The 13,749-nt window shown below is 42.7% G+C and overlaps 1 protein-coding gene across 6 annotated transcripts in view; it reads right to left on the bottom strand.

Moving 5' to 3' along the window:
* Nucleotides 1-8,784: 8,784 nt before the first annotated feature.
* The window catches only part of PDGFD (platelet derived growth factor D), a 145,171-nt gene continuing 140,206 nt past the window's right edge, over nt 8,785-13,749 (bottom strand). For all 6 annotated transcript variants that reach the window (XM_075742286.1, XM_075742285.1, XM_075742290.1 and 3 more), the window contains one exon: nt 8,785-12,343. In XM_075742286.1, coding sequence (XP_075598401.1) covers nt 12,209-12,343 — 135 coding nt within the window. In that variant the 3' untranslated portion in view covers nt 8,785-12,208. The remainder of the gene's footprint in view (nt 12,344-13,749) is intronic.

The following is a 13,749-nucleotide window of genomic DNA, read 5'->3' as shown; positions in this document are numbered from 1 at the left end:
AACTGTTTTTAACATCATATTTAAGTTCAAACCTGTGTAACTATAGCATGTTAAAACACTGTTAGAAGGAAGAGGTAGGGAATCTTTACATAATCAGGTAGGAACTATGAATCTAGATGACCTTTCTTCAAAGCCCAGGGAGTGGTGTGTTTGGTTACCGGTGACTCCTCAGCCCGGTTATTCAGCTTTCCATCTACAAATGTGTCTACTGGGACCAGCCTTCAACCTTCAACAAAAACAAGACTTAAACTAACCCTTCCATCTTCACTTATATGAGCTGCTGTCCCTGTGCATCACCAGTCCCTACTCCTTGTGGTACCACTTGCTAATTAGCTGGATGTACCAGGAACTGAACCTGGGATGGGTCAGCCACAGCACTTGCACTCAACTGGGCTGTTGGATGATCTTGGCAAGGGAGCGCTTGTTCCTCTCTCTCTGTTCTCCTGCCCTGACTTGGTTTAGATGTTTGTGTTACAGTCTGGGAGGCTGCCCTGCATGGACCTGTTTCTCTCCTGTGACTCTCATGGGATGTAGGCTGGGCCAGAGATGTGCATTTAGTCAGAGGAATCCCTTGTCTTATCAGACATCTCCACATTGCTAGGTTTCTGGGCCAAAGAGGCAGTTAATTTTCCAGTGTCAATAACTTGTAAGAAGTAATGTACAATCACAATATAGAACTGAAACAACGATTCCTGAGGCCAGACTAACCTTCTTCCTGCTTTTGGAGGAAGGAAAGCTCATATTCATCATTTATCCTCTGTTTGTCTTTTCCCATTCTGTCAAGTGAAGGCTGATGTAGTATATATTGGGTGTTTTAAGTCTTCCTCTCTGCATAGGTTGTGGCTATTTGAACTCAAGACTGGTTATCACCTTAGATGAAAATGATAGCGCTAGAAGGTTTTCAAGGAGTTACAGCTCAAGGTGTTGCCCCTTGCGAGTGAAATGCAGTAAGGAGGATGTTCAGGTTTTCATGCAGTTCACAGTTTTCCTAAGATCTTCAGGCTTTGCTAGTATGTGGGGACAGTAAGACCTCTGGGTTCTTCTAACAAATGTCTGAGGTCAACGGCAATGCCTAATTCAATGACCTTGGCAGAGGTATATGTAGCATTTCCTCTTTTCTTATGTACTGAATTTCTCCAGCACATTTCTTTGATGTCTCGTAGATTTAAACACCCAAAAGGCAAAGCATGGCTGCTAGCAATCTTTCAAGACTTGTGCAGAAGCAGCAAAACTGCAAAATTCAGTAAAAGAAATTCAGCTGAAGAGTTTCAATAACTACAACTAACAACCTTCAGTAACTACATTAGCACTGAGTAGACTTCTCAAAATTTCCCGTGTGAGCAATGGAAGCCTGGAAGAGGAAGACCACGAGAAAAAATGAGAGGGTCTTGCATAATACTTGTATTAAAAGCCTTTGGTGATTTTCAAAGACAGACAGAAAATTTAGCTGTAGTGTAAGAACAGTATTTCTCTTTGCCTGCTGATGAATTGTATCTTGATGGAGTAGGATTTAAACTTTTTCCTGCCGTTGTTTAACTTGGAGTTATGGAAAAACTTATATACATGTGTATGAAAAAAATTGTGTAATATGTATTTTATTTATATATATGCATACATGCCTTTATTTATACATACACAGATCTATTAGCAAGATGTATTCGATCAGAGGATTGTTCCATTTTGGATTAAATGGAGGAGAAGCAACTGCTTGGAACCAAACTCAATTAAAGAAATTACTCAGAAAACTTTCTGACACTAGGAAAACCCCCACAACTTCAGTGTAATATATCATACACCATTGTGCAGCAAGTTTCTCAGTTATTCAGTACTGTATCAGGTGTTCTACACTCAGGAAATTTCATAAGGTCCTTGGCAATTTTCAAGGACCACCTAGATGATTTGGTTTTCTTGGAGCTTGCAGTCTTCATGAGTTTTCGCCAAGTTCAAGGCCTTAGCATGGTCTTTTTAAATTTCTATTATTTTTCCATAGGCAACTTTTTGCCAATTGTATGTTGCACCCACATAATCATGTAGCTGACACAGGTTTTATACACAGCAAATAACCATACTGTGTGTCAGTCTTCACTTTGATAATCTAAACAAATGTCAGGTGGCTTCTTCGGTCAAACCAGTTGCAGAGTGTCTACCTGTGTGCCCCTGAAGGCCAGTGTCACTGGGTATCATCAGACATGGCAGTTCAGAGGGTCATAATGCAGTGGAAAAGGCAGGTTGTGTCAATGGGAGTAACAGTTCACTTAGCAGATGCCTCACAAACATAGTTTATAGGTGGGTTATCACTTTGCCAACTTGTAGCCATTGTTGATTATTCAGAAGGGTCCTACATGAATATACAACATTGTATTTTGAAGTCTAAAAGCAAATTGTTGTCTTTAAACACATGCCAGCAAGAAGAAAACTCCCTCAGCACATACACAAATCATTCTAAACTTTTTTTTTTTTTTTTAATGTAGATATTTGCATGTCCATGTGAGCTCTGCTGTATGCAAGGAGTATTCTTTGGTCTCTGTTTTTCAATAAGCACTGCTGTGAAGGGCAAAGAACAACAGTTTCATATTAGATGGAAGTTGCATAGCTTGTTAAAATGCTTGTCAGACAAAAGAACTTACATACTCAGATAAAATAAAAAGCACTTGATGCTGGCCAGAGCTCAATGCAATCAGCTAGTGATATTAAAATGCAAAGACTAGTTTCCATTTGCTTCTTGAATTAGCTTTATGTAGAAGGACTTTTTAAGGGATATTTCCATTTTGATTATTAAAATTGCTGACTTAGCCTGCATTGTTCAATCCTGAAGATTTCAGGTACGCAGTAGCTGCATTTCTCAGTGAAACTAATTTGCTTACCGTGTCTTGTTGGGGTCTTAATTTGGACCCAAGTGTCTTAATTTTAATTGGAAAAAACAATTAGTCTTCTTCATGGAAGCCTACATGGCTTATCTTCATTTAATAATCAGTTGTGTAATTGGTGTTCAGGTACAATTTAACTGGGAAAATTGCAGCATTTTGCCTATGTGGGGTTATTTGAATACTGAAACTGCAGCTTCCTATACAGCAATCGATTCCTTGAGGACACACAAATCCTTGCTTGACCTTTTGAAATAAATTAGCAACAGAATCCAAGGGTTGATATTTTGATGTAAAGGTTGCAGTGAATGCCATCTGTCGAGTATCAGAACAGTTTAATGAAGGCCTCTTTTACATCAGGTGTGAGTTCAGGAGGATGCTCTGGGGGCTGTGCTGCAGCCCAGCCTGTATATTCCACTAAAGCTGGACAATTTGCCTTAGTATGACTTAATGAGAAAATCTATCTGGAAGCAGAAAAATACTGCGGTCTCCAATCTTTTCACAATTTATGAAAGATTCCCCTGTGATAACTCACTGAATGGTGTTAGTGGCTGCTGAGTCTGGTGGCCTGATGGGGGAGAGGCTGCTGCAGCTTTGTGCACCCATGTCCAGCCAGCAGCGGGGCTGAGCACGTGTTCCCATAGACGCACACACACAGAGACATGCACACACATACATGCACACACACACACACACACACACGCATGCAGGTGGGTCTCAGCTGACCCCAGACCCCATGGTCTCTCAGACCTGGACCCTCTGGTCCTTCCAACAGCCAACTCAGTGTCTCCAGTCACTGGCACCATGGACACAGGGGCCTCCAGCCCTTGGTCCCACCCCAGGGGCTGTCACTGAGACCCCCCCACTCACACCCCTGCACACAGGACAGAGCCCCTCACCCAGGAAAATGGCTAGAAATGGGGTTTAGTGAGAGGCCGGGACAGACTGCGCTGGTCACACACAGGGCACGGCCAGGCAGGTGCACTGACCAGCCCCTGCTTGCACACGACCGGCCCCTTCTGTCCCCTTACCCCGCTGTTTTCCCACTCGCTGCTCCCTAGAACACCTTGATCCTCCCTTTCCCCATCGTCCCCAGAACATCCCATAATAAGTCCTGTGCAATCTGTAGATACCCTTCCCCTGCCCATCCACAGTGGTCCCCACAGCCCTGGCAGTGACCACCCCTCCGTCTGGGGTGACGGAGACCCTCTCCTGCTGGCTCGTGATGATGGGTGTCCCCCAGCCCACGGGCTGAGGCTCCCCAGGGCAGCCCAGGGGTGAGGGCCCTGGGGACTCCATTGGTCTGATGAGGTGACTGAGACTCCCTCCCGTGCCGGCGTGCCCCTATGCTCCTTGTGTGGGGACAAGCCTTTAGTCATGCAAGCTGTATTGGGTCTGGCTGAGATGGAGTTAATTCTCCCCACAGCAGCCCTCATGGTGCTGTGCTGTGTATTGGTAGCTAGCAAACTGTTGATAACACACCAGTGTTTTGGCTACTACTGAGCAGTGCCAGCACACATCAAGGCTGTGTTTCCAACATTTCCTTTTCCCCAGCAGCAGGCTGGGGGTGGGCAAGATCTTGGGAGGGGACACAGCTAGGACAGCTGACCCAAACTGACCAAAGGGATATTCCATACCATATGACGTCATGCTCAGCAGTAAGAAACTGAGAATAGGGGGAGGAACAGGGTGGGGGCATTCGTTGTTTTTTTTTTACAATGTTTGTCTTCTGGAGTAAGGGGCGCGCTTACTGAAGCCCTACTTCCCAGGAAGCGACTGGACATTGCCTGCTGATGGGAAGTAGAGAATAATCTTTGCTTTTTTTGCTTTGCTTCCGCGCGCGGCTTTTTGCTTTAGCTACATTAAACTGCCTTTATCTCGACCCACGAGTTTGGGGTTGTTTTTCTCCATCTTCCTTTCTCCCCTCCCTGCCTTGCTGAGGAGGCGAGTGATAGAGTGGCTCTGGTGGGCACCTGGCCCCCAGCCAGGGTCAACCCATCACACAAGCTAACAAGTTGTGTCTGTGCTATTAATGAACCAGACATTTACTACACTTTCGTGGGGAAAAATCCTCCTGCAGGGATGTTTGGCCCTTTTTTCCACTTCCCTAAGATATGTGGCTCTGTCCGGTCCTTGAATTATCATACCACTGATACTGCTGGGTAATTGTGGGGTTAGGAGCTTGAAATCCTGCCTGCCTTGGCAGGGAGAAGGGCTTGGTCTCCAAGGACTGTAGAGTCTTCCCTGAGCCACAGCCCTCGCTGGAGGTGCAAGACTTTGTTAGACTTTTCTCTGTCTCTTGTTTCCACACAGTTTGTCAAAACAAAATAATGCCTCCCCCTTGCTCTATATTAACTCTAATAATGGAGTGGAGTCTCTGTTCTTGGAAAAACTCAAAACCCAACTGGACATGATGGAGCTACCTGCCATAGGTGACCCTGCTTTGAGCAAAAGGTTGGACAAGACCATCTCCAGAGGTCCCTTCCCACATCAGCCAGTCTGTGATTCTTCAATGCATAATAGTTTTTCATTTTCGGGGAGGGAATCCTCTTTCTTCAAATATTAGGTACAAGTGGAAACACCGTATTACCAAACCAAATTGATTTGCTTATTCTTTGTTTTGTAAAAGGGTATGACTATGACAGTGGATAGAAAGATTTGACAGAATTGTATCGGTGTAAAGAGTGGTTCTCCAGACCACCTTCATCTTGGAGAGGGTAAACTGATTTCAGACTGAGCTGAAAGAGCTCATCTTAGTGCACCTGCTACTTGAGATGATACTCTCCCAACTCAAACACAGAAAAGGTCAAGATGTCTGCTCTTACCACTTATCTAATAAAATGCAATGAATAAAAGTTAAGGTTTTTTTCTTATGTCATCACTCTTTATAGCAAAATATTTGAAAGGTACCCTGTTCTTTTTACCCTCTTCGTACTGGTTCTGAAACTGAAATTCTTTCAATTGAAGCAGAAATCCTTTGTCAGCTTGAAATTGGAGCATCTAATACAGTAACTTATTATGTAACTAGTTCCATTTTTATTAAAGCATGGCTGTGCCACAGCAATTTTCTATAAGCAATACATAAATGAGGTTTTGAAACTCAGTTTCAAAAATTGAGTTTTATAAATTCAGTTTTGGAATATAATTTTTCACTACCTAGAAAGGATTTTCAGACCAAGTCTTAAGTCAAATCAATTTTAGAATATAGTCTAAAACCTAGAATACTTCCTTCCTACTATTCATGGCAGAATATTTGCTGTTTGGAAATCCCGTTTCTTGAAGAAGTCTTTGAAAAGAAATGCAAAATCAAATTTGCATTTTCAACACTTAAGGCAGATTTTCAAGGCCCATCAATGAATGACCAAATAAATTATGAATGTTATGTATTTCAGTATATTTGACCAAGACTAACAATAAACAAAGTTAAAGTTCGGAGAATGAAAGACCAGAATAATAATGTCTGCATTTTCATTAGCTGCTGCGCTGGAGTCCCTGGGACAATAAGTACAAATTGGACATCTGTTGAATTCGCATTACAGCAGTGTGACTGGACAATGCATTCCAGAGAAGAGCGATGGAAATCTTAAATTAATTTGCACGGAAGTATTTTTATAGCTGTTGCAGATCTTAAAATCAGCTAGAAGAAGATTCTTTATGTTCTTCAAAAATGGGAAGAATAATATTTAAAAGATACATTATTTTTAAAAAGAGGTAATAGTTCCTGAGTGACCTCAGGAACCATGTACATTTTCAGCTGAAAAGACACAGGGCTATTTTCATGTTGCAGACTTATAAAAGCTTTCATTCATGTGAGCACAAGGACAAACCAATAATGTTAGCTAGCCTTTAGTTATTGTGGTGGGTTGACCCTGGCTGAGGGCCAGATGCCCACCAGAGCTGCTCTATCACTCCCCTCTTTCATTAGACAGGGGAGAAAAGGTACAATGAAAGAAAACTTACAGGTCGAGATAAGGACAGGGAGAGATCATTCTCTAATTATCATCATGAGCAAAACAGACCGAGCTTAGAGAGGGAATTCATCTAATTTATTACTAAGCAAAACAGAGTAGAGGAATGAGAAATAAAACCAAATCTTAAAAACACCTCCCCCCACCCCTCCCATCTTCCCGGGCTCAACTTCACTCCCGGCTTCAACCTCCGCCCCCCTCAGCGGCACAGGGGGACGGGGAGTGGGGGTTATGGTCAGTTCATCACGCGGTGTTTCTGCTGCTTCTTCATCCTCAGGGGGAGGACTCCTCTCATCGTTCCCCTGCTCCAGCATGGGGTCCCTCTCATGGGAGACAGTCCTTCACGGCCTTCTCCAACGTGAGTCTCCTCCACGGGGTGCAGACCTTCAGGAGCAAACTGCTCCAGCGCAGGCTTCCCACGGGGTTACAGCTTCCTTCAGGTGCCTCCACCTGCTCCGGCGTGGGGTCCTCCATGGGCTGCAGGTGGAATCGCTACACCCCCTCATCCTCCCTCCATGGGCTGCAGGGGGACAGCCTGCTTCACCATGGTCTTCACCACAGGCTGCAGGGGAATCTTGCTCCGGCGCCTGGAGCACCTCCTCCCCCTCCTTCTGCACTGACCTTGGTGTCTGCAGATGTTCTTACATCTTCTCCCTCCTCTCTCTGGCTGCAAAAGCTCTCTCTAACTGTTTTTTTTCTCTTTCTTAAATATGTTATCACAGAGGTGCTGATTGGCTTGGCCTTGGCCAGCAGCGGGTCCGTCTTGGAGCCAGCTGGCATTGGCTCTGTCAGACACAGGGGAAGCTTCTAGCAGCTTCTTACAGAAGCCACCCCTGTAGCCCCCCTGCTACCAAAACCTTGCCACGCAAAACCAACACAGTTACGTAGGCACAGAGCAATGCCAGATGGGAGGAGCTTTATGCCACCCTTGAACACTTAGCAATTGCTGAGCTGCTGTCTACTCGGTGTATTCAGTGCATTTCTGAAGGGCAAAAAATATCTCCTCCACCCATTAAATATGTCCTTGTTCACTGTACAGAAGAGAATGGCTTCCTTTGTTAGGAAATGTCTCTTCTGACTGCCTTTTTTTTCCCCCCCAAAAAAAAAGAAAAGATACATGAATTATTTCTCTGAGTAACAAGGACCAAACCAAAGGGGATAAATATGCTCATCTGAATGGCTGAGTGTTCCAGGTCAGTGGCACTGCCGTACAGCGCAAGGCACACATGCATGAGGACAGGCTACAAAGGTGGATCCCCAGACTGTATGCTATCTGTATTTCCCTCATCAGACAGGGTGACTAGCTAATGAAGAATTTAGAAAAAATTCTATGTCCTTATTCAGTCCAAGATACAGTGAAGGCCTAAGGCAGCTTTAGCTTAACACAAGAACCTTAAATTCAAAGTTAGTTAGCAAAGCTATGAAAGTTATGTTCCAGATGCAACACAAAATTTGCTTCTGCCAAAGTTGGGGGAAATGCCCGAATTCACAAGTGTTGATTAAATTTCCCCATCTTTAGAGGCTGTAGGTTCCTCCAGGTGCCCTGCACACAGCAATTGGATTCTTAGCTCTGCCCCGGTTCAGCTGAGCTGAGGAGCTTCAGCTGAGCTTCCCTTGCCAGTAAGGAGCAGCTGCAAGTAGGGCAAGTGAGGACCAAGTCTGTGGGGGTTGAGACCAGTACCAAGTCTGGGGAAGCACCCTAATCCGCTATCAGAAATGCTGTGCTGCTGCCACACTGCTGCTGCTTCGCAAGGAAGCCATCAGCCCTTCCAGCTTGGGGGTTCAAACTCAGTTATCCCAAAATTGCCCTTCGGTACTTCCCTGATGCTCCTGGGAATGACTGCTAAAATTCACAAGGACACCTAGCGTGGATGGTGTCATGTTGTGGAAATGTCTTCCAGTAAATCATGGGGTTTCGTTCATCTGAATTCTGAATAATCACTCAGAGTATCTTCTTTCAAAAAGCAGTATTTATTTTTTCATCAAGATAAGACACATTACATACTGCATAAGGTAAAAAATACTGCTAGGAAAGCTGCATTTAACTGAGATAAAAAAAAAATATATGTATAGATTGCACTTGAGAAAGTAGGCTCTATCCCAGAAGAATACAGTAAATAAAAAGCTAGTGAGTGGTTTGAAATTAGGAATCTTTCTGAATTTCCTTTGAAAATGTATTTATTTTGAGGGGTTCCAATTCCACCAATAAAAATGAACCAGATGAGGGTTTTTTTTAATAGCTTTGCTTTTTAAGTTAAAATAGTATGTAAACAACATAACAATTTTTACATAGACAAAAGAGAAAATAAAGGTATGGAAAAAACATCTCTGCAATTTCTGCTAATAAATAAAAGGGAAAAGTTTTGCTGATACTTGGTTTCACCAGGGTCACTGCAGCTCGGGGCACAGGTTTCTGGGAGTTTTTCTTGGTTCACATGGATGCTGTCATCCCCAAACTGCAACATAAAGCCCTTCCTTGACCCTCCTGCACTGGCCGGGAGCCTGCTGTATGCAGGCAGCAGCACGAAGCAGTGAATGGTTCCATTCACTACTAAGTGTTCCAGGAGTAACATCTGAAATTTTGTGACTAGTTTAGCCTATATCTAAGAAAGCAAACCCAACATTAAGCAAGAGGATAATCCCTATTATACCCATCTCTTTTTACTTTAGAGCTGAATTTTTCTGAGGGACCCTGGCATCCACTGCTGCCTGTATCCAGTTAGCTAAACTATTAGCTGTTCAGTCTTTAAAATGAGTATTCATACCATCTTCGTGTGTCTCACTCAGATGCCCAAATCAGATTTCTGATCTTTCCACATAGTCAAAAGAGAGAAAGAAAAGCTCCCACATTGGGTGATTTCAACCTGGGGGCTGAGGCACGCTTTGGAAGAGCCTCGCTCTCCCAATTGCCCGCAGCAGTAACTCAGGTTCCCAGACAGGACTGGATCCCCCAAATGAAGAGGCATAAATACTGCTCCCAGCACATGGCTGCTGGCGTGGGAGATGCCAGGCGCAGTGGATGCCTGGTGCACATTTTCCTCTGGCGGTGGGAATTAAAGGACCACTCAAAGCACAAAGCCATATGAAACTGGTGTTTCCTACAACCAAAGCTGACTAAAATGCTTAAGGCATTATTTGGGCATAATTCAATTAGGAATATACATCGGAGTGCACTGTCTCAAAACCAATCGGTACTGCCAAGGTCTTGCATGCAGAGTTTTTCCAAAATTAGCTAAAAATTATGGAAGGGCTGGGTCAATCTTGTTATAAAGCAAGAAAAAGAATGAAGTCCTCTTTAAATAGTCCTGAACTATGAAACAAAGCTGGCAATCTTTGGTTACAGTGCTGTTCTTTTAATGTGAATTGCTTTGAAAAATGATGAATCACTTCCCAAGTCAGCATTCAGGAGTATTTTTAAATAGACATCTGGGAGCAAGAGAGGAAAAATTAATATAAATAATAAAACCCCCACACTTCTTGAATCTCAAAGGTTAAAGTACAGGAAAGAAACACGATGTTTCTAAGGGATCTTTCAGTAAAGTTTTGCTAAAATTGTAAAAAAGCACTTTTAAAATACTTGAGCTGATAAAGAGGGTAAGTTGGAACATTAGGGCACTTTTGTAACTAAAATGTAGACTGCTAAAACATACTGGCTTGAAGGATCTCAGTATTGTATTATAGTACGTGCCAGTTTCCACTAATTATATACACTATTGTCAAACTACTTCACTCTTTCAAAGAGACAGACACACAAGAGGCAACACAAACGAGATGAATTGATGCAGCCTATGTCTGCTATTAAATATAAATCCTCAGCCATTAAACGTGCTGCCCCATTCCCTCTGTTACATTCATTATTAAAACTCCAATTCTTTGCCAGACTTAAATCTGCCTGTATTTTACACTTTTGGAGCAGCATTTAAGAATCTTTAAAGCTAGTTTGGAAGGATATTTTTTTCCTTTTTCAGCTAGAGCACTTTCATAATATTTTAAAAGGCATAGGAAGCTATGCTGTAGCTTTTAAAGTGCTTATTTTACTATGAGGTGGTGTTTAATAATATTCTTCGGGAAGTTAATAAATGATGCATATTTTCCATGACAGACAGACATTGCTTAATGAGTTAATATGCCTCAGCAAAATGCAATAAGAAAGAAATTCACTGTCAACAGTTTAACCATGGCAATACACAGAGCTGAAATGAGACAACTAACCTCAGATAACTAAGATTAATGCATATATGACAAAGTTATAATAATCCATATTTAAAACAAACAAACAAACAAACCCCAAACCAAATAACGATAATTAAATCTCAAGCACAGTTTTGTTTCCCAGTAATACAACTGCAAAACAAATCAATATTTTCAACAAACAAGTGCCCTATCTTCATTGCCCGTGCAGGGAAACACGGCACTCCTCGAACTGCAGCGACGAGGACACAAGGGGAGGGTTGTTGCTCCCTTTTCATGTAGAGGGGACTCCTCCGAGGGAACTGTGGGCAGCTCTGGGCAAGGGGCAGGAGTCCAGTCCAGGTATGCAGAGACCAGAATCATCCTCAGCCCACAGGGATTACCTGGGGACCTGGCAGGAGCCCCCTCTTGCAGAAGCATCTGGTGATGGCTCCCATGGAGTCACCACGGCAAAGTACCAGCCTCCACACCCCGCTACTGCAACCAGTGTCCCAGCTTATGCAAAGCATCTATTAATTTCAGCACATGATTTGCTCGAGTACAAACAGTGAGATTTGACTTTACTGGTGTGTTATTTCTTGTAGTGATGGATTTTCCTCATTATATCTCACACTGTTGGGCCAGAACACTAGGAATTTCCCTCTTGGAGCGGGACAAACCATTTTACACTCATATAGGCTCAAATTCTCTCTTCATTTATACCCACAAAACCTGACTGACCGTCAGGAGAGCTGAGCAGGTAGAAATGACAGCAGAATTTGAATGTAGGAACTGGTGAGTGAGCAACAGAAACACAATGCTATTTCATTGCCAGCTACCCCAAATACCGGTACAAGTGGTATTTCATTTCAGTGGGCATTGCGTGCCTAAGGACTGTAAGTGAGCTTTGAAAATCTCAACTCTCAGAATCTAGCTACAGATAACCATAATCCTATATTCTTGGATGCTGATACATAAATCTATGATATACCTGTTTAGCTGCCATGGCACTAATCAGCACAGCTATGCTGAAACACAGCAATCATTTTTGCTAATTGCAAAGGCAGACTAGTAGCAAAGTTCAAATGATTAGTGAGTAAAGGTCCTCAGAGCAATCCTGCTTAAAAGTAAACGTCCAGTAAGCTGCAATTAGTGTGTCTTGGTTTTTTCTTTTCATTTTTTTCTTTTTCTTTTTTTTTTTTTTTTTTATCGGGGTGGTCTTGAACTGCAGATACAATCACAACGCTCATGGTGATCCAGCTGTATATCTACTAAGGCCATGTTGTTCCTGGTTCTGCCTTTTCTTCTGGGATGCCCAGCCTCAGGGACGAATTTCAGCACCTGGGAGAATCAACAGAAATGCACTGATTAGAAAACACTGTTAGAGATTTGAAGATGAGTGTGTTGGGGCCCTGAGGGCCCCAAAAGCCCTTAATGGCCCTGATCAGCATTAATTTGGACACATTTTTGTTTTACTTCCAACTTTTTATTTTCACTCTGTGACATCCTGCTGTACTGTTTGTCCTGGAGCTTTGACAGATTGGATTATTTCCTATATCAGGTATCTTTATATCGGGCAGTTCCCTAACCATGTCCAGAGTTGCTCCTTTGCATGTGATTTATCAAGTATGTTTCCTTTGGCTTGTCTTTGCAGTCCCATACATATTTGAATTGCTCTGCCCCTTCTCTGACTTGTATAATATTTCTGCTCTAAAGAACAAGGAACATTTTTTTTATGCAATTTGAAATTTCTGAAGCACATATCATTAGAATTGGTCCAGAAATAAAATGCCTGTGGGAGGAACAAGGAGATGAATGGAGCTTGTGCAAAATATGTGCCAAATCTCAGCGAGTTTCTCTGGAATCTGACTTTTGTTGGCTTATCTTAAAAATCTTTGCCTCAATTTAAATAATTTCTTAAGAATTGTCTGTGAATAATGTCAAACAAACAAACAGAAAATCTATTTCCTAGGGAAGTATACATCATACAAGAGGCTTTTGAAGAAATTCTACCCAGGGAAGATAACCCCAAGACCCCTAAAAAAGAGGGTTGTGGGTTTTAAAGAAGATTAAAAAGAGGCAATGAACACAAGTTGTAGCAAAAGAAATCCTATTCAGCTATATGGAAGAAAATACTGACAGTGATTAAACACTGGAGCAGGTTGCCCAGAGAGACTCCAGAAACCTTGAAGACAGTCAAAATTAACAGGACAAGGCCCTGAGCAACCTCATCTAACTTCAAAATTCTCCCTGCTTTGAAAAGGGGATTAGGCCAGATGACCCTCAGAGCTGCCTTCCAACCCATATTATTATATGAATCTAAGATTCCCTGAAAATGGTCTTGTGGATATGTGGAAAACAGCCATAATGTTGCGTCCTATCTCATCTTCTGTGACAGTGTAAGTATGCAAACCACGGACTGGAAAAGCTGAGGAGGATGGCGGTTTGCAGGACATGCGTTGTGAACCCACTGCCGGAGGTTGAGTTGCTGTATAAGAGCCCATATCCCCATCAGCATGGTGGTGCAGGTTGAGGGGAGGACATTCTTTGTTTTGTTTCATTATTTTTCTGTTGATAGGCATATAATAGTTTAACAAAAGATATATTAATTTCCAATTTCTGCCCTGAAGCTCAAATACTAGTTTGGATTAGGTACAACAAATGAGTTAAGACTATGAAGGCTTCAACTCTCCTACAGCATTTTTCTTCCCAATCTCACAGCACATTGCACAGAAAGATATGCATCA

Source organism: Balearica regulorum, chromosome 1 (genome assembly GCF_011004875.1).
Source record: "Balearica regulorum gibbericeps isolate bBalReg1 chromosome 1, bBalReg1.pri, whole genome shotgun sequence".
Lineage (NCBI taxonomy): Eukaryota > Metazoa > Chordata > Aves > Gruiformes > Gruidae > Balearica > Balearica regulorum.
Note: the sequence above shows the minus strand (reverse complement) of the source record. Positions and strands in the feature narration are given on the sequence as shown.